This window comes from Lagenorhynchus albirostris, chromosome 7 (assembly GCF_949774975.1).
Source record: "Lagenorhynchus albirostris chromosome 7, mLagAlb1.1, whole genome shotgun sequence".
Taxonomy (NCBI): domain Eukaryota; kingdom Metazoa; phylum Chordata; class Mammalia; order Artiodactyla; family Delphinidae; genus Lagenorhynchus; species Lagenorhynchus albirostris.
Window position 1 is genome coordinate 42958275 of NC_083101.1, and position 21024 is coordinate 42979298.

The 21024-nt window shown below is 34.8% G+C and overlaps 1 protein-coding gene across 3 annotated transcripts in view; it reads right to left on the reverse strand.

The window, feature by feature from the left end:
- The window catches only part of VPS13A (vacuolar protein sorting 13 homolog A), a 236658-nt gene that overhangs the window by 168886 nt on the left and 46748 nt on the right, over positions 1–21024 (reverse strand). For all 3 annotated transcript variants that reach the window (XM_060154950.1, XM_060154951.1, XM_060154952.1), the window contains exons 13-19: positions 19851–20022; positions 18203–18265; positions 17589–17718; positions 16664–16758; positions 16189–16331; positions 2291–2480; positions 2090–2204 (exon numbers count right to left, since the gene is read on the reverse strand). In XM_060154950.1, coding sequence (XP_060010933.1) covers positions 2090–2204; positions 2291–2480; positions 16189–16331; positions 16664–16758; positions 17589–17718; positions 18203–18265; positions 19851–20022 — 908 coding nt within the window. The remainder of the gene's footprint in view (positions 1–2089; positions 2205–2290; positions 2481–16188; positions 16332–16663; positions 16759–17588; positions 17719–18202; positions 18266–19850; positions 20023–21024) is intronic.

A 21024-nucleotide genomic window follows, 5' to 3' on the forward strand; every position in this document is an offset into this window, starting at 1 on the left:
ACAATGGGAAGATTATTAAGCACATTAGACAGCTGAAGAGGGATTCAGTAAAAATCAGAAGATAAATTAAAGGAAATTACCCAGCATGCAACACAGGAAAAACAGATGGAAAGAAAACAAAATATATAAGTTAAGAATGACAGAGTAAAAAAAGCTAAAATATATTTAGCCAGAGTTCCAGAAGAAGAGAATCAAGAGAAAAAAAATCTGAAGAGTTAATAATGGCTAGAAATTTTCCAGATGGATTTTCTAGAAATAATTAAATCTACCAATCCTCAGATTGGTCCACAGTTGGATACATCATACTGAACCTATAGAATATAAAAGATAAAAACATCTTAAATGTAAAAGAAAAAGGATAATCTACAAAGAAGCAGCAAACACACTAACACCTGAATTTTCAACATCAGTAACAGGAGCCAAAAGACAGTAGAATGGTCACTTCAGTGTGCTAAGAACAATATAATCATCAACTCTGAATTACATATCCAGTAAAAAAAATATCCTTCAAAACTGAGGACAATTACCTTCAGACCAAAACCAAACGATACAACAAACAAAAAAGTTTGCCATCAGCAGACTCTCAATAAAGAAAACAATGTATAAATGAACTACCGAAAGAAAGGAAATAATTCCAGATAAAGGGTGTTAAGTTCAAATAGGAATGAAGAGCAAAGAAAGTAGTTGATATATAGGTAATTATAAACCAATGCATTGACTCTACAAACAAAAATTGTTCTATGAAATTAAAACAAGAAAAAAATAACAATAGCATGTAAGTAATGAGGATGGTGAAAGGAGTTCAAGTGTTCTAAAGTGTTCCTTGCAATGACTGGGAGAAGGTAAAATGTTTCATTACATTTTATCTCAACAAAAATTTGTGTTTTAATTACTACAGTAAAAAGAGAAAGAGAATATTTAAGTTTCAAATGGTACAAGGGTGGGAGTGGAGGAAGTAATGCTAGAATTTATCCAAAGGCAGGAAAGAAAGGTCAAGAAATATGACTGTCAGTATCACAGCTTGAAAAACATCCCACTATATGTTGTTGACATGACACATCTAAAAATAAAGATAGAGGGAAAAAGTAAGTAAAAGAATAAAAAAAATACAGCAGGCAAATTATAACCAAAAGAAACCTAGAATATCCATACTAATATCAGAACAAAAAAGGAAAAAATATTAAAAAATTAAAGCATTACTAAAAATATTGACAACTTTATCCAGATAAAAGATTTGGTTCATTGGGGAAAAAATATCTCTGCATGTAACTAATATAGCACCAAACTTTATAAGGAAGAAAATCAAAGATCTACATGAAATAGACAAATCCAAATGGAAAGTTTGGTGTTCTTCATATATTTCTCTAAATAACTGTTAGAATATGGTGAAACAAGAAGGAAAAAAATCCAGTAAGGATACAAAAGATTTGAAGTACATGATAAACAAATGTGACTTAAAGGATATGTATAGATATTAAAAAGATATGCTTTTCAAACATATATGGAATATTTTTTAAATTACCATATATTGAGCCAGAAAGCAAGTCTCAACGAACTACAAAGCATTAAAAACCACAGAGATCATCTCTATAGTCCACTATATTTTGAAAATGGAATCTCTAATTTAAAATCTCCCCCAAAGAAATCTCCAAACCCAAATTATGCCAAACACTGAAAGAAGAAATGAGACCCAACAAACCAATTGGCTGAACAAACCAATCTTACACAAATTCTCCAAAGGAGAAAGGATGGAACTTTTATTTTCTGAGGCCAATATACTAAAATCTGCAAGTCATTACAAGAAAGGAAAATGACAGGCCAGTTTCTGTCATAAACAGAATTTCAAAAATCCTAAAAAAATTTTGCAATTAACTTGAATGTGGTACATAGGTTAGACCTTTCTAAGTGTAAGAAATGATTATCATTATATCTAAATTTAAATATAAAGGTACCAAATTAGCTTCAACTAAAACTGTATCTAGTCTAGAAATATAAACTCAAAAAATACTTTACCAAAATCAGCATAACATGACTGAAAGTTTAGTATAGGATAAGTACTTAATTCACCAACATTAATACTGGCATTTACCTGCTGCTGTCTTATCACGAAATTCTTCAAGTTTTGTCAAAGTCACTGAAGTCAGCTGTGCTAGATTTACATCTTTTGGAGGTCTGAAGAATTCCACTATACTATTTACTGTTCTCTGTTAAAATAAGCATCATTAACATGAGGCACAAACTCAAGGCAAATTGAAATATATTAAAACTTAGGAATTACAAAAATGCTTACTGCATCATATAGCATTTCTAAAGGTTCAGCTTCTATGATACACCTTTGAGCAACAGTTTCATCTAATGGATTTATCTCAAATATAATTCGCAAGAGTGATGCAGCATCATCCAATGAAGACAGGAGGCGGGGTTTTGTTGAATTATCTGGTAAGCCAGTAATATGAAATGAACCTATTTTTGTTTCGAATCTGCATGAAAAAAGATAGGACAGAAATTAGCAATCAGTACAATTTTAAAGTATTTTTCAAATTAAAAATAATAAAATAAAAACAATTGCACTTTAGGGCTTCCCTGGTAGCGCAGTGGTTAAGAATCCACCTGCCAATGCAGCGGACATGGGTTTGAGCCCTGGTCCAGGAAGATCCCACATGCCACAGAGCTACTGAGCCCACGAGCCACAACTACTGAGCCTGCGAGCCACGACTACTGAAGCCCGTGCGCCTAGAGCCCCTGCTCCGCAACACAAGAAGCCACTGCCAACGAGAAGCCCGCACACTGCAACGAAGAGCAGCCCCCACTTCCTGCAACTAAAGGAAGCCCGCACGTAGCAACAAAGACCCAACATAGCCAAAAATTAAAATAAATTTATTTTAAAAAAAAATTTCACTTTGCATTTCTTGCTACTCCATTCCATGCACACCGAAGAAAATACACAACTATTAGATCTAAACTGACACAGATTAATTCACAAAGAACTCTATTCACATGTTGATTTCCAGATTAAGAAGCTTTTGAAGGGTCAGGGGTTTCTGGTTCCCCATGAAAGGAGTCTGAAGTCACCACTCCATATTAACAATAAGTAAAAGGCTGAACAAACCAAAAAATCAACAACTCTTCTTCAATATGTAAGAGAGGGGAGTACATAGGGCAAACTGCTGCCCCTAAGACTGAAGACACAGACAGGGAGTGGAGTCATGGCTTACCAGAGCAGAGATCTGCAAAAAGGAAACCACCACGGACACTAGAGCCAAGGTTGGAAAACCTAAACTGTAACTGAATTGCTGGAGACTTAGTGTGGACAACTCTGAGAGTTAAAAACTCCAGAGGGAACTATTACCTGACACCAGGCAGAATGGCCATCATCAAAAAATCAACAAACAATAAATGTTGGAGAGGGTGTGGAGGAAAGGGGACCTTCCTACACTGCTGGTGGGAATGTAAATTGGTACAGCCACTATGGAGAACTGTATGCAGGTTCCTTAAAAAACTAAAAATAGAGCTACCAGATGACCCAGCAATCCCACTCCTAGGCATATATCCAGAGAAAACCATAATTGGAAAGGATGCATGCACCCTGATGTTCACTGCAGCACTAGTTACAATAGCCAGGACACAGAAGCAACCTAAATGTCCACTGACAGAGGAATGGATAAAGAAGACATGATACATATATACAATGGAATATTACTCAGCCATAAAAAGGAATGAAACAGTGCCATTTGAGGAGACAAGAATGGACCTAGAGATTGTCATACAGAGTGAAGTAAGTCAGAAAGAGAAAAACAAATACTGTATAATATCATTTATACGTGGAATCTAGAAAAATGGTACAGGTGAACTTATTGGCAAAGCAGAAATAAGAGTCACAAATGTAGAGACCTTATGGTTACTAAGCGGGGGCGGGGAGAAAGGGGACGAATTGGGAGATTGAGATTGACATATATACACTGCTATGTATAAAATAGATAACTAATGAGAACCTACTATTTAGCACAGGGAACCCTACTCAATGATCTGTGGTGACCTAAATGTGAAGGAAATTTTAAAAAGAGTGGATATATGTATATATATATAACTGATTCACTTTATTGTACATCAGAAAGTAACACGATATTGTAAAGCAACTATACTCCAATGAAAATTAATTAAAATAAAAAACTCTAAGGGGACCCAGCCACAGGGGAGTCCCCCAAATAATTTGAGATACACCTCCAAGAATTCGACCAGGTTCCCACAGTAAATACTGGAGAAATATCCCCTCCTCAGGCAAGTGGAGAGGACGATGAACCATTTAAAAAAGTGCCAGAGCACTCTATTGTTCTTCACAAGGCCTGCCCTCTGGAGAAACGCGTTAACTAGAGCCTTACCTAATGGGGTATTATCAGAGCCAAAATGACCAAGGGAAGGGAAATATCCCACTCCAGTCAAGTCTACCACTCCATATGGGGGGAGGGAAATACCCAACTCCAGCCCATACTACCCATTCTATCCCCCTAAGGGGGTAGGGAAAAAAACTGAGAAACTCTTGTTAAGTTCACAGTACAGAAGCACAGGCTCATTCAAAGACTGAGAGCTCATCACAGAACTACAGAACTCTTCCCTTTCTCCCACATCTTATAACCAAATTATTAAGGACCTATTTACAGCAATTCCTTTTACCCAGTATGTAATGTCTGGCTATCAGGAAAAAATAACAAGGCATACAAAAAGGCAAAAAACACAATTTGAAGTGACAGAGCAAGCATCAGAACCAAACATGGCAGGGATGCTGGAATTACATGACTAGAAATTTAAAGCAACTACAATTAATATGTCCAACGGTTAATATGTCTAACAGATAAAGTAGACAATCTGCAAGAACAGATGAACAATGTAAACAGAGAGATGGAAATCCTAAGAAAACCAAAAATGAATGCTAAAGATAAAAATCACTGTAACAAGAATGACTTTGATGGGTTTATTAGGAGACTGCACAGTTGCACAGCTAAGGAAATCCCTGAGCTGGAGAAGAGATCAGAAAAATCATAAAAATACAGAAAGCATTTCTAAAAAATCAGAAGAGAATATCCATGCATAACTACAAAAGTTGTACTGTACAAGTAATGGGAATACCAGAAGGAGAAGAGAGAAAGGAACAGAAGAAATATTTCAATCAATAATGATTGAGAATTTCTCCAAATTAATATCAGATACTAAATAGCAGATTTAGGAAGCTCAGAGAACATCAAGCAGAATAAATGCTAAAAAAACCCACAAAACATACAAAACAAAAAGCAAAAAAAACCCACTGCACCTAGGCATATTTTCAAACTACAGAGAATGAAATATAAAGAAAAAAATCCTAAAAAGAGCTAGAGGGGAAAAAAATCCTTACTTATAGAGAAGCAAAGATAAGAATTACTTCCACATTCTCAGAAACCATACTAGCAAGAACAGGGTATAACAAATATTTTAAAGTGTAAGAGCAAAAAGCTCTAAACTAGAATTCTGTACCCCATGAACTTTCCCTCCAAAAGTAAAGAAGAAATAAAGACTTCCTCAGGCAAACAAAAATGGAGAAAAATTGTTGTCATTAGACCTGCCTTTCAAGAAATATTAAAAGTAGTTACATAGAGAGAAGAAAGTAAATGTAAGTTGGAAACTCAGATTACATAAAGAAAGAGCACTGAAGTAGGAAAGTGAGGGTAAAATGCAAACATTTAATTGTCCTAACAGATTATTAGTATGTTCATTGTTAATAATCTAAGAGTGTATTGAATAACAGGAATGACACAAGGGATTAGAGGAAGGAATTAAGATATTTTGTTATTACTGGGTACTCACATTACCTGTGAGACAGTATAGTATTATTTCAAAGCAGACTTAGATCAGTTGTTTAAAAAAAAAAAAAAGAAACGAAATTGAGTTATTTGTAGTGAGATGGATGGACCTAGCGTCTGTCATACAGAGTGAAGTAAGTCAGAAAGAGAAAAACAAATACCGTATGTTAACACATATATACGGAGTCTAAAAAACAACAAAAAAAAGACAGGTCATGAAGAACCTAGGGACAAGACAGGAATAAAGACAAAGACCTACTAGAGAATGGACTTGAGGATACGGGGAGGGGGAAGGGTAAGCTGGGATAAAGTGAGAGAGTGGCATGGACATATATACACTACCAAATGTAAAATAGATAGCTAGTGGGAAGCAGCCGCACAGCACAGGGAGATCAGCTCGGTGCTTTGTGACCACCTAGAGGGGTGAGATAGGGAGGATGGGAGGGAGGGAGGCAGACACAAGAGGGAAGAGATATGGGGACATATGTATAACTGATTCACTTTGTTATAAAGCAGAAACTAACAGACCATTGTAAAGCAATTATACTCCAATAAAGACTTTTTTTTTCTTAAAAAGAAAGGGGCTTCCCTGGTGGCGCAGTGGTTGAGAGTCCGCCTGCCGATGCAGGGGACACAGGTTCGTGCCCCAGTCCAGGAAGATCCCACATGCCGCGGAGCAGCTGGGCCCGTGAGCCATGGCCACTGAGCCTGCACGTCTGGAGCCTGTACTCCACAACGGGAGAGGCCACAGCAGTGAGAGGCCCGTGTACCGCAAAAAAAAAAAAAGAAAAAAGGCATTCCACAATAAAGATGTTAAAAAAAAAATTAAATAAATAAAAAGGCAAAAAAAAAGCTATACATACTACTATATATAAAATAGATATCTAATGAAGACCTACCGAATAACACAGGGAACTCTATTCAATATTCTGTAATGACCTATATGGGAAAAGAATCTAGAAAAGATTCTTTTTGTGTATATGTATAAGTTTTTTACTTTGCTGTACAGCAGAAACTAACACATTTTAAATCAACTATACTCCAATAAAAATTAAACATTTTTTAAAAAAATAAAATAAAATAAAAAAAACAAACAAAAAAGTATATTAAATGCTCTAGGGCAACCACTAAAAAAAGTTTAAAAAATTTTAACTGATGTGCCAAGAAAAGAGAGAAAATGGAATCATACAAAATGTTCAATTAAACTGCAAAAAGAAGAAAAGACATGACAGACAAAAACAGGAACAAAGAACAAGGGCAATAAATAGAAAAGAGTAACAATTATGGTAGATATTAATTTTAAGAGAATAAGAAAATAAGCCACAGAATAGGAGAAAATATTTGCGAACAACACATCTGATAAGGACCTGTTATCTAAAATATATAAAAAACACTTTAAACTCAACAAGAAGAAAACAAACAACACAATTAAAAAATGGGCTAAAGATCTTAACAGACACCTCACCAAGTAAGACTGACAAATAAGCATATGAAAAGATGCTCTACATCATATGTCATCATGGAAATGAAAATTAAAACAACAGTGACATACAACTACATACATATTAGAATGGCCAAAATCTGGAATAATGACAACACCAAGTAATGACAAGGATGTAGATGGAGCAATAGGAACTCTCATACATTGCTGGTGGGAATTCAAAATGGTACAGTCACTTTAGAAGAAAGTTTGGTGGTTTCTTACAAAATTAAGCATATTTTTACCATGTGATCCAACAATCGGCTCCTTGATATTTACCCAAAGGAGCTGAAAACTTATGTCCATATAAAACCTACACAGCTGTTTACAACAGCTATATTCATAACTGCCAAAACGTAGAAGCAACCAAGATGTCCTTCAGTAGGTGAATGGATAAACAAACTGTGGTACATCCAGACAATGTAATGTTATTAAGTGCTAAAAACCATGAGTTATCAATTCATGAAAAGACATATAGGAAGCTTAAATGCATATCACTAAGTGAAAGAAGCCAGGCTACACACTGTATGATTTCAACTACAGGGCATTCTAAAAAAGGCAAAACTATGAACACAGTAAAATAATCAGTGGTTGGGGGAGTGAGTAAGGAATGAATAGCGGAACGCAGGATTTTTAGAGCAGTGAAAATACTGTGTGTGATACTGTAACAATGGACACTTGTCATTCTATGTTGTCCATACCACAGAATGTACAACAAGAGTGCACCATGATGTAAACTATGGACTTTGGGTGATTATGCCAGTGTAGGTTCATTTTTAGTAAAAATGTACTATTCTGGTGAGTGGTGTTGATAATTGCAGGGGGGCTCTGTATGTGTAGGGGTAGAAGGTATATGAGAAATGTCTATACCTCCCTCTAAACTTTGTTGTAAACTTCAAACTGCTCTAAAATAATAAAGCCTTTAAAAAAAAAAGTTAATGGATAAGTATTGTCTTTGGAAGTGACAGAAAAAGGTGCTCAAATAATCGAGTTTCTCCACTGAAATGACGATTAAACTAACGAAAACTCCCAGAATCAACTTTCTTGCAAGTCTGGAATTTAATAAAAAACTTACAGCAACCAGGGAAAAATGAAAGAGGTAAAGACAGCTGAATTTCAGAAAGATAGCACTCTGGCGTTTCTGTTTATCTGCCTATCATCCCCATTCCTTAGCAAAGCAGTGGGCAATATTCCTGGTGTGGCTTCCTGGAGCCAGGGGACTAACACAAGCTGCTATGCTGTGAATGTCTGTGTCCCTCAAATTTCATTTGTTGAAATTCTAATGCCTAATGTGATGGTTATTTGGAGGTAGGACTTTTGGGAGGTGATTAGGTCATTAGGGCAGAGCCCTCATGCATGGGATTAGTGGTCTTTAAAAAGAGGCGCTAAAGGCTCCAGGATAGGTTGCAAGCCGCCGCTGCTGCCCTCCTGGGCTCCAGGAGCAATCTTGAGCTGCTGCTGCCACCCTTGCAGGCTCTAGGAGCGGTTGCGAGCCGCCTCCGCCGCCATCATGGGCTCTGTAGGCGTGCACGAGCTGCCATTGCCACCAAGTGCCCTGGGAGTGGGTGCCAGTAGCTGCATCTACACACCCCCTACTAATGGGGGTAACGGCCAGCACATGCTGAGGAAAGAAGGCCACAGGCATTCATACTAAAAACAGCCCTCACACCAAATATATTAAACCCACACAAGCTACCCAGGGATGCTCACACATATAAAAAGCCCTCCAAGACCACAGTAGACAATTGTTTCTCTAAAACTCACAGAGTAAGAGAAATATAAGTAAAATGAAGAAGCAGAGGAAACACTCCCAGTTAAAAGATCAAGAGAATTCCCCTGAAAGAACAAACAATGAAACAGATATCTTCTGTCTAACAGACACTGAGTTCAAAAAGGAGATAATGAAAATACTGAAGGAATTAAGAAAAGCTATTGACAGAAATGCAGAGTACTATAAAAAGGAACTAGAAAATATAAGGAGGAGCCAAGAAAACTCATTTGCTGGGACAAAAAGTGAGCTAAAGGCAATGAACAGGAGAATGAATAATGCAGAAGAATGAATAAGTGATCCGGAAGATAGAATAATGGAAATCACCCAATCAGAACAGCAGACAGAAAGCCAAATGAAAAAAAAAATGAAAGCAATATAAGAGACCTATGCGATAATATACAATCTACACATAATAGGGATTACAGAAGAAGAAGAAAGAGACAAGGGGATTGAAAAAGTATTTGAAGAAATTATGGCCGAAAACTTCCCTCAACTAAAATAGGCAACAGGAAAGCACAGAGAGTCCCAAACAGACCTACACCATGACATATTATAATCAAAATGTCAAAAGTTAAAAATAAAGAGAGGATTCTAAAGGCAGCAAGAGAAAAACTAAGAGTTAATTACAAGGGAATCCCCATAAGGCTATGGGCTGATTTCTCTACAGAAATGTTTTTGGCCAGAAGGGAATGGCAAGATACATTCAAAACTCTAAAAGGGAAAAATATGCAACCTAGAATACTCTACCCAGCAGGATTATCATTTAGAATAGAAGGAGAGATAAAGAATTTCTCAGACAAACAAAAACTAAAAGACTACAGCAATACTAAACCTATCTTAAAAGAAACACTGACAAGTCTTTTCTAAACAGAAAAGAAGCAAGAGTCTATAGGAAAGAGAAAATCACAACTGGCAAGTAAATCACTTAAATAAGCCAGTACATTTTTTTATTTAAAAAAATCAAAACAACCTTGTGAAAACAATGATAACCACAATGAACAGCAAAAGGATAAACATGAAGAAGTAAAAGAGGACTTCAAAATCATAAAATGTGGGGGAGAAGAGTAAGAAAAGGTAGATTCTTTGTTTTTGTTTTTTTTCCAATGTGTTTGACCCTATATGACTATCAGTCTAAAGCAAGTATATAGCAAGGGGTAAAAATACTTAAAAAACAGGGTAACCACAAAGGAAAAACCTGCAATACATTCACTAAAACCTAAAAGAAGAAAACAAAGGCATAAAATAAAAGGAAATCATCAAACCACAAAAAAGAAAAGCAGGGGAATTCCCCGGAGGTCCAGTGGTTAGGACTCTGCGCTCTCACTGAAAAGGGCCCGAGTTCGATCCGTGGTCAGAGAAATAAGATCCCACAACCCGTGTGGCATGGCCAAGAAAAAGAAAAAGAAAGGAACAAAGAAGAAACACAGAATCAACTGGAAAACAAGGTTTAAAAAGGCAATAAATACATATCTATCAATAATTACCTTAAATGGCAATGGCCTAAATGCTCTAATCAAAAGACAAAGAGTGGCAGACTGAATCAAAAAAACAAGAGCCTACAATAGGCTGCCTACAAGAGACCCACCTTAGAGCAAAGGACACACATAGATTGAAAGTGAGGGGACGGAAAACATATTTCATGCAAACGGAAACGACAAAAAAGTGAGGGTCGCAATACTCGAATCAGACAAAATAGACTTTAAAACAAATGCCGTAAAGAAAGGAAGATAAAGAAGGACACTATATAATGATAAAAGGATGAACATGAGAGGATTTTACACTCATCAATATATATGCACCTAATACAGGAGCACCCAAATACATAAAACAAATACTAACAGACATAAAGGGAGAAACTGATGGGAATTCAATAGTAGTAGGAGACTTTAACACCTCATTCACATCAATGGACAGATCTTTGAGACAGAAAATAAGGCAACAGAGATCCTAAATGATAAAATACAACAGTTAGACTTAATTGATATTTTTAGGACATTACATCCAAAAAAACCAGAATACACATTCAAGTGCACATGGAACATTCTCTAGGATTGACCACATACTAGGGCACAAAACAAGACTCAACAAATTCAAGAGTATAGAAATTATCTCAACAACTATTATGACCACAACAGCATGAAACTAGAAATCAACCACAGAAAAAGAAATGAGAAAAAAAAACAATTACATGGAGACTAAACAACATGCTACTAAAAAATCCAATGGGTCAACAATGAAATCAAAGAAGAAATTAAAATATACCTTGAGACAAAGGACAATGAAAACACAACCAACAAAATCTATGGGATGCAGCAAAAGCAGTTCTTAGAGGGAAGTTCAGAGTAATACAGGCCTTCTTTAAGAAAGAAGAAAAATCTCAAATAACCTAACCCACCACCTAAAAGAATCAGAAAAAGAAGAACAAACTATACCTAAAGTTAGCAGAAGGAAGGAGACAATTAAAGACCAGAGGGGAAACAAATAAAATAGGGATTAAAAAAACAATAGAAAAAAATAAGTAAAACCAAGACCTGGGTCTTTGAAAGGGTAAACAAAATTGACACACCTCTGAGCAGGCTCACCAAGAACAAAAGAGACAAGACCCAAATAAACAAAATAAGAAATGAAAGAGAATAAATCACAACTGATACTGCAGAATTACAAAAAACCATAAAAGAATACTATGAATGATTATATGTCAACCAATTTGACAACCTAGAGGAAATGGACAACTTTCTAGAAACATACAGCCCACCCAAACGGAATCAAGAAAAAATAGATAACTTGAACAGACTGATCACTAGAAGTGAAACAGAATCTGTAATGAAACAAACTCCCTACAAACAGAAGTCCAGGGCCAGATGGCTTCACAGGTGAATTACACCAAACATACAAAGAAGAACTTATACCGATCCTTCTCAAACTCTTCCAAAAGACTGAAGAGTAAGTAACACTCCAAAAGACATTCTGTGAAGCCAACATCACCGTGATACCAAAACCAGACAAAGACACTACCAAAAAGAAAATTATAGGCCAATATCTTTGTTGAATATAGATGTAAAAATTCTCACCAAAATATTAGCAAACTGAATTCAACAATACATAAAAAAGATCATACACCACGACCAAGTGGGATTCATCCTAAGTTCACAAGGATGGTTCAACAAATACAAATCAATCAATTTGATACACCACATCAACAAAAGAAAAAACAAAAACGACAGGATCATCTCAATACATGCAAAAAAGCATTCAATAAAATTCAACATCCATTCATGATAAAAACTCTTACCAAAGTGGGTATAGAGAGAACATATCTCAACATAATAAGAGCTATTTATGACAAACCCACAGCCAATATAATACTCAGAAGAATTCCTGCTAAAATGTAGAACAAGACAAGGATGCCCACTCTTATCACTTCTCTTCAACATAGTACTGTAAGTCCTAGCCACAGCAATCAGACAGGAAAAAGAAATAAAAGGTATTCAAATTGGTAGGGAAGAGGTAAAGTTGTCATTATATGCAGGTGACATGATACCATATACAGAAAACCCTAAAGACTCCACAAAAAAAACCTACTAGAACTGATAAACGAATTCAGCAAGGTAGCAGGATACAAGATTAGCATACAGAAATTGGTTGCATTTCTTTACACTAACAATGAAATATCAGAAGGGGAATGTAAACAAACAATTCCTTACAAAATAGCATCAAAAAATAAAATACGTAGGAATAAACTTCACAAAGGAGGTTAATGACTCATATGCTGAAAAGTACAAAACATTAATAAAGTAAACTGAAGATGCTTCAAAGAAATGGAAAGATATCCCATGCTTTTGGATTGGAAGAATTAATATTGTTAAAATGGCCATACTACCCAAAGCAATCTACAGATTTAATGAGATCCTTATCAAACTACCCATGACATTTTTCACAGAACTAGAACAAATAATCCTAAATTTTACATGGAACCATAAAAGACCCAGAATTGCCAAAGAAATCCTGAAGAAAAAGAACACAGCAGGAGGCATAACCCTCCCAGAATTCAGACAGTACTACAAAGCTACAGTAAACAAAACAGTGTGATACTGACACAAGGACATATGGATCAACAGAACAGAATAGACAGCCCAGAAATAAACTCACACAACTATGGTTAATTAATCTTCGACAAAGGAGGGAAGAATATACAATAGAGAAAAGACAGTATCCTTAGCAAATGGTGTTGGGAAAATTTGGACAGCTGCACGTAAATCGATGAATTTGGAACATACTCTCACACCATACACAAAAATAAACTCAGAATGGCTTAAAGACTTAAATATAAGACATGACACCATAAAACTCCTAGAAGAGAATATAGGAAAACATTCTCTGACATAAATCATACCAATGTTTTCTTAGGTCAGTCTACCAAGGCAATAGAAATAAAAGCAAAAATAAACAAATGGGACCTAATCAAACTTACAACCTTTTGTACAGCAAAGGAAACCATAAACAATATGGAAAGACAACCTACGGACTGGGAGAAAATATTTGCAAATGATGCGACTGACAAGGGCTTAATTTCCAAAATATACAAACAGCTCATACAATTCAGTAACAATAGCAACAAAAAAACCAAAACCACTGTAAATCAAAAAATGGGCAGAAGACCTAAGTAGACATTTCTCCAAAGAAGATATACAGATGGCCAACAGGCAGATGAAAAGATGCTCAACATCACTAATTATTAGAGAAATGTAAGTCAAAACTACAAGGTAGCACCTCACACTAGTCAGAATGACTATCATTAGAAAGTCTACAAATAACAAATTCTGGAAAGGGTGTGGAGAAAAGGGAACCCTCCTATACTGTTGGTGGGAATGTAAATTGGTACAGCCACTATGGAAAACAGTATGGGGGTTCCTCAAGAAACTAAAACTGGAGTTTCTATATGATCCTGCAATCCACTCCTGGGCATATATCTGGAGAAAACTATAATTTGAAAAGATACATGCACCCCAATGTTCAATGCAACACTGTTTACAACAGCCAAGACATGGAAACAACCTAAGCGTCCATCAACAGAGGAATGGATAAAGAAGATGTGGTAGGTATATACAATGGAATATTACTCAGCCATAAAAAAGAATGACATAATGCCATTTGCAGCAACATGGATGGACCTAAAGATTATCATACTAAGTGAGGTAAGTCAGAAAGAGACAGACAATCCCATACAATATCATTTATATGTGGAATCTAAAAGATGACACCAATGAACTTACCTATGAAACAGAAACAGACTCACAGACATAGAGAACAGACCTGTGGTTGCCAAGGTGTAGGGGGGAGTTTAGGATTAGTAGATGCAAACTATTATATATAGAATGCATAAACAACAAGGTCCTACTATATGGCCCAGGGAACTATATTCAGTATCCTGTGATAAACCATAATGGAAAAGAATATGAAAAAGAATACATGTATGTATAAATGAGTCACTTTGCTGTACAGCAGAAATTAACACAACATTGTAAATCAACTGTACTTCAATATAATTTTTTAAAAATTAAATAAAAGAAAAAAATGGGCAAAGGAATTTAATAGACAGTCCTCAAAAAAACTATACAGAAACAGCCAATAAATACATGAAAAGATGCTCAACATCATTAGCCATCAGGGAAGTGCAAATCAAAACCACAGTGAGATACTACTTTACACTCATTTAGGATGGCTATAATCAAAAGGACAGAGAAGTGTTGGCAAGGGTGTAGCTAAATGGAAAACTCACACAATGCTGGTGGGAATGTAAAATGATGCAGCTGCTTTGGAAAACAGTCTGTCAATTCCTCAAAAAGTTAAATATAGAGTTACCATTTGAGGCAACAATTCCACTCCTAGGTATATAAACCCAAGAAAACTTGAAACTTGTCCATACAAAATACTGTCCATTAATTTTCATAGCAGCATTTTTCATAGTAGCAAAAAAGTGGAAACAAACCAAAAATATCCATCATCTGATGAATGGGCAAACGAAATGTGATGTATCCATACAATGAAATATTATTTGGCAATAAAAAAGAATGAAGCACTAATTCATGCTATACCATGGATGAACCTTGAAAATATCATGCCTATTAGTAAAACAAGCCAGACAGAAAAGGCCACATATTATATGATTCCATTAATATGAAATGCCCCAAACAAATTCTTAGAAATAGAAAGTAAATTAGCGGGACTTCCCTGGTGGTGCAGTGGTTAAGAATCCGCCCCCAATGCGGGGGACATGGGTTTGATCCCTGGGAAGATCCCACATACCACGGAGCAGCTAAGCCAGTGTGCCACAACCACTGAGCCTGCACTCTAGAGCCCGCGAGCCACAACTACTGAAGCCCATGCACCTAGAGCCCGTGCTCCACAAGAGAAGCCACCGCAACGAGAAGCCCGCAAACCAAAACGAAGAGTAGCCCCCACGCGCCGCAGCTAGGGAGAGCCCACGCACGCAGCAACAAAGACCCAACGCAGCCAAAAATAAATAAATAAATAATTTTTTTAAAAAAAAGAAAGAAAGTAAAATAGTTTTTACCAGACACTGGGGAGAGGGAGCAATGGGGAGTGACTGCTAATGGGTATTAGTGTTTCCTTTACGGGGTGTTAAAGTGTTCTGTAATTAGGTAATGATAACTGTTGTACAAGCTTGTAAATATACCATGTGGATTTGGTATACGATACAGTGTGACAAAAAAGTGAATTGTACACTTTAATGGGTGCATTGTATGGTATGTGCATTATACCTCAATAAAGCTATTTTTAAAACAGAAGATAAAATAAAGACACTCCCAGATAAAAACAAAATTGTTAATGCTGTTTCTTTTTCAATACTGTGATTGCTGACATTTTTGTATTATTCTTTAGTGTCTCTCGGCATGAAGTTTTCTACTGAACATGTGTTATTTTAACAATCCCAAAATATATATATTAATGAAAAAAACTACCTTTCTAAAAATACAAAAGGACAAATTAAACCACAGTACTCTTTACAAAATACTGTATGACTAAATTCCAATCTCACAGTGAAATATTTTCTTACAGATAAGAGAAAATAAATTAATACTTACTTAACTGCTTGTGCTCCTGGTCTTTGCACAATCAAAGTGCTAAATTCTTCCACTACAATATCTAACAGTTCAGATTTTTGTTGTTGTTCTCTTAGAATAATAGACATACTTTTCAAGTGAACAAAAAACTTCATGGCTTCAAACTAGAGTATATTCAGAGGAATAAAATGAAAAAAATTATCTATATGTATATATATATATATATATACAACAAATACTCCTATTTATATAGTTTATTCTTTCCAAAAACCAGAAAAATACTTCAAACACAACCCTTCGTATATTAAAGGATCACCACATAACACTAAAAAGTAGGGGACAATTTTTATCCCTACCTTGGAAACTAAAATAAATGCAATATTTATAGACTCAAAGAAAGATGACAGAACAACTCAGTAACGTATATTTCTGAAAGGATTAAAAATAGGCATATCTATCACTAAATGCTCAGGTATAAGGCAAGAAAACATTTTACTGTTTTTGGCAAGGTTGGATCAACTGCTGTTTCACTATAGCCAATTGCTTCATATAGTAAAGTTTTTTCTTCAGGTGTCAACATTTCTTCAAGACCTAAAAATCATAAAAAAGTGTTTTATGTTCTTAACTGGTAACAAGATAAAACCGGCCCAAAATTTAGCTGCTTTTAATGAATTAAATGCAAATTTTACTCTCTTTTTATAATACTTTTAAGAAATTATATTCACTGAATGCTAGATGGCATTGCCAATTTTAGAAGGTTTATTCTCCCAAAATATAAATTGCTAAATACATAAATTTAGCAATATAAATTTCTAAATATTTGTATTAAGCACACAAAATAGATACCTGTATTAGGCACTTAATGGCATTGTGTTAAGCAACATACTTAGTGTACAAAGTAGGTAATATTAATATCATTTCTCCACATTTTATTACAGATGATGAAATTGAGGTTTAGAGAGCTTAAATAATATGCCAGGGCCACACTGCTAATAAACAATAGATCTAGGATGTAAACCTAAGCCCCTAAGCCTCCATGGTCTTAAGCATTTTGTTGGGAAGCAAAAATCTTTCCAACAAATAATTTCGATAAAAATTTACAGTGGTTTACACCCTTTCGGAATTTTTATTTTATCTATGACTGTGCTATATGCACTTACTAAATCCTCTAGACATAATGCTCTTTTGCAAGCATTAGTAAGATTTTAAAATTTATTTTGATTTTTATTTAACACATATTTACAATATCTAATAGTAATATTACTGATAATAATAAGAATTATAATAAATAAATAAGACTTAAAATGTCTATTTTAATGAAAGAGAAAATTTCCTACAAAACTTAATTGCACACCTGATGGTTAGCTACACTACCATAGCCTGATGATTAACTGCACTACTATAAAATGAAATGGACATACTTCCAGGTTTAAGATCTGGTTGTTGTTTAGTATATGATTCTGACCAAGTCCACAGCCAGCTAAACCATCCTTTATTATCCTCTGACTCTTGTGCTCCTTCTCTGAAAATCCTGTATCCAGCTTTCTTTACCTAAAATGAATAAATTTACAAATAAATGACAAGTTATCCTTTATTAGTAATCTAAAGAAACAGGATAATATTTCTAAAACTTATCTACTTTAGTGAATAAGTGTAAACAATAACATACTGACAATAAAACATAGTAGCCACAACATTGGCCAAACATCAGAATTTAGGATTACCAGGTACTTAGCACCACTGTCTTATAAGCAATGGTAATGGGGGGAAAAAAATTGGCTTTCACCTTCATATGAACTCTCAGTATTTGATAAGCCCAATTAGTTAGAAAGAATTTTTTTCCCGTAGAACCTGTCTGGTTTAAATACATGTAGCAAAACAGTGTATCAAATTTTCTTATAATAGAAATAAGCAAATTTGAACCCTTTTTAGGAAACAGTATATTACAGCACAATACCAGTAACATCACAACATCTATCAAATCTGTATAAATTCTAGATTTATTTTTACTAATTGAAAGACAATCTGGAATTACCTCAACTTCTGCCTGTTGTCTTGCTATAGTTATATTAAATACATCCAAAGTCTTTTCCAACTCCTAAAAATATAAATAAAGTGTGTTTACATAAATAACTTTATATAAATAATTTTCATATATTCTCTATCAAATTGCTATACTAAAGAAGAGATAGGAAGCAGAAAACAGGTCACCCACCAACATAATATTCCTGTTAAATTCTGAAAAGCAATGCTTGTATATACGTCAGCTTGGAAATTAGTAATGATGGAACAACTTTCTCAACAAAGAAATCATACATGTCATGCATGTAAGAGTTAAAATACTACAAGATACACAGGCACGTACTAGAAGATAACATACATGCACTGTTTTAAATGACTTTTATTTGGGCTTTAACTACAGTTAAGGGTAAACACATTAGTGTCACTTTCAACTAAAAATACAATTATACGTCCTTCATATTACATGCACATTTCGTACGTCATCATTAAGATATATCAAGTAGATCTAGATACACTTAAAACTTGTTTTTAAATTTTATACTTGTCCAAGTATTTCAGTATAGCTACTGAAATAAACTGAGATAAGCTCAATCTTTCATCATATCTATACATTATTTCCATGATTACTTTTGAGAGCTTCATGCTCAAACCACTTTTAGTCCCAAAGAGAAACAGTGATGACCAACCATTACCTTGGAAAACTTTACTCAGGGTTCTACAGTCCAGTAGACTTAGAGGGTTAAGGTTAAGATCCAAAACTAGGTAAGGAAATCTGTAACCACCAAAGCAGAAACCCAAGCATTCATAATAGCCTAGGTCTTCAGAAAGTCTTCTATTTCAAAAATAAAAAATAACTCAATCTTAGGGAGTTTTTTGGAAATTGGCCTGGATTCATAATGATTCCATTACTTTGAGAGACTAACTCTTCTTAGACTCCCTAAGCTGTACTTCATCCATCGGTAAAACAGTCCCATCTAGAATATACCATAATGCTAAAAGATTAAGACTAATATTTAGAGAACTCAGGAGCCAGCTAATTAAACGTAAAGTTGCTGGTGAAGACCAGAAATGCCACAAAGATTAAGAGGAAAAAAAACACTGTTTGAGCAAAAAATTCAGAAAAGTTCATACAAGAGATGGGATGTAAGCAAAACTTGAGGAATGAGTGAAACTGAGATAGAGATGAAGAAAGGCAGATGGAATGCATGAGCAGACTTGGCTATAAGTATAAGCATATACATATAGAAGATAAGAAATTTATTTGATTAATGCACAGTTAGATGGTAACATAGGGAAAAATGGAGTGGTGACATAACATAAGGCTTTGAAACCAACACAGAGAAGACTGGAATCAATGGAGCAAATACTTTCTAGGCTTTTGAGGTTTGTAAATGTCATAATAATGTGAGGCTTCCAATTACTATTTGCATAAACCCAAATCTCTCCAGATTGAGGAGAATCTCAAATTCCAAATGCACACAGGAAAACATCACCAGGGTTTGTAACATCCAATAGAAGTTAAGGAGTATGAAAAAGTCTAGTAAGTAAAAGAGACAGAGAATGATCAGTACAAATTAGAACAGATAAGTAGGGAGTGTTAGTCACTAAAGACTGAGGAGTTAAGTAGTACAAAATATTTAACAAATTTTTTAAATGCTAACCTCCAAAGAGTTGAGAAGTTCACCAGACGGCTTCTTACTTGTTAGTTTTTTTTTATACAGTTCTTTATATTGCTTCATTTTTTGCCTATGTTCTCTTATATGCTTCCATGACCACATCCGTAAGTGGGGCCGAACATTTACTTCAAGAATACCACGTATAGCATAAACCCACCTAGTTAAAAAATAAAAACAAAAACCCTACGCTTAAAAGCACTCTCAAACCAACAGTATAAAATATAACTGATACTGCTTCTACTCTAACAGCATACATAATACAGAGACTATGAAAATGGTATATTATCTGGGCACTTGCTTCTTCCCAGCCCTATTAGTAATTAACAATACACTATTTAGTCTTATCTCTTTCCTAAATGTAAATAATCAAAATCACTGAATTTTGTTACAATAAATATAGTTCTACAGAAAAACTATTAAAGTATTAATTGGCAACTAGCACTTCAGCCACTTGAATAGTAATTAAAATAGTCAACTGAAAGAGTAATTGCAACTTCTAGAATCTAGGAAAGAGCTTAATAACTGGAAAAATAAGACTTTTCAATTTTAAAAAGGGGTTGCACTTTATAGACTACCATAACCCTTTCAGGTTTATAATAGGTTTAATATGTCTGATACCGAAGTTTGAAAACTAAAAAAAGACATGGTTAGAAAACAAACTGGGATATGTTTCTTAATAATTCCAAAAGTACAGTAAATGAATGGAATGTTAGTATTTCCAGTTGTAAATTCATTATAAAGAATCCTTTAACTTAATTTTACTCATGTAATAAGCAAAAGCCACTACAAGTGTTTCAAGACAAATATTACATTATAGTTTCTATCAGCCCTTAAAGAGTATCTTAAAAAGTCAAGAAATTCACTTTTATACCATATTTTTTAAATCTTAAAAAACTTAGATTGAGCAATTCCACTGGGTATCTACCTGAAGAAAATGAAAACACTAATTCAAAAAATATATGCACTCCCATGTTCACTGCAGCATTATTTACAAGAGCCAAGATATGGAAACAACCAAGTGCCCACTGATGGATGAATGGATCAAGAAAATGTATATATTTATACACACAATGAAATGTTATTCAACCATAAAAGGAATAAAATCTTGCCATTTGTGACAACACGAATGGCTACTGAGGGCATTATGCTAACTGAAATA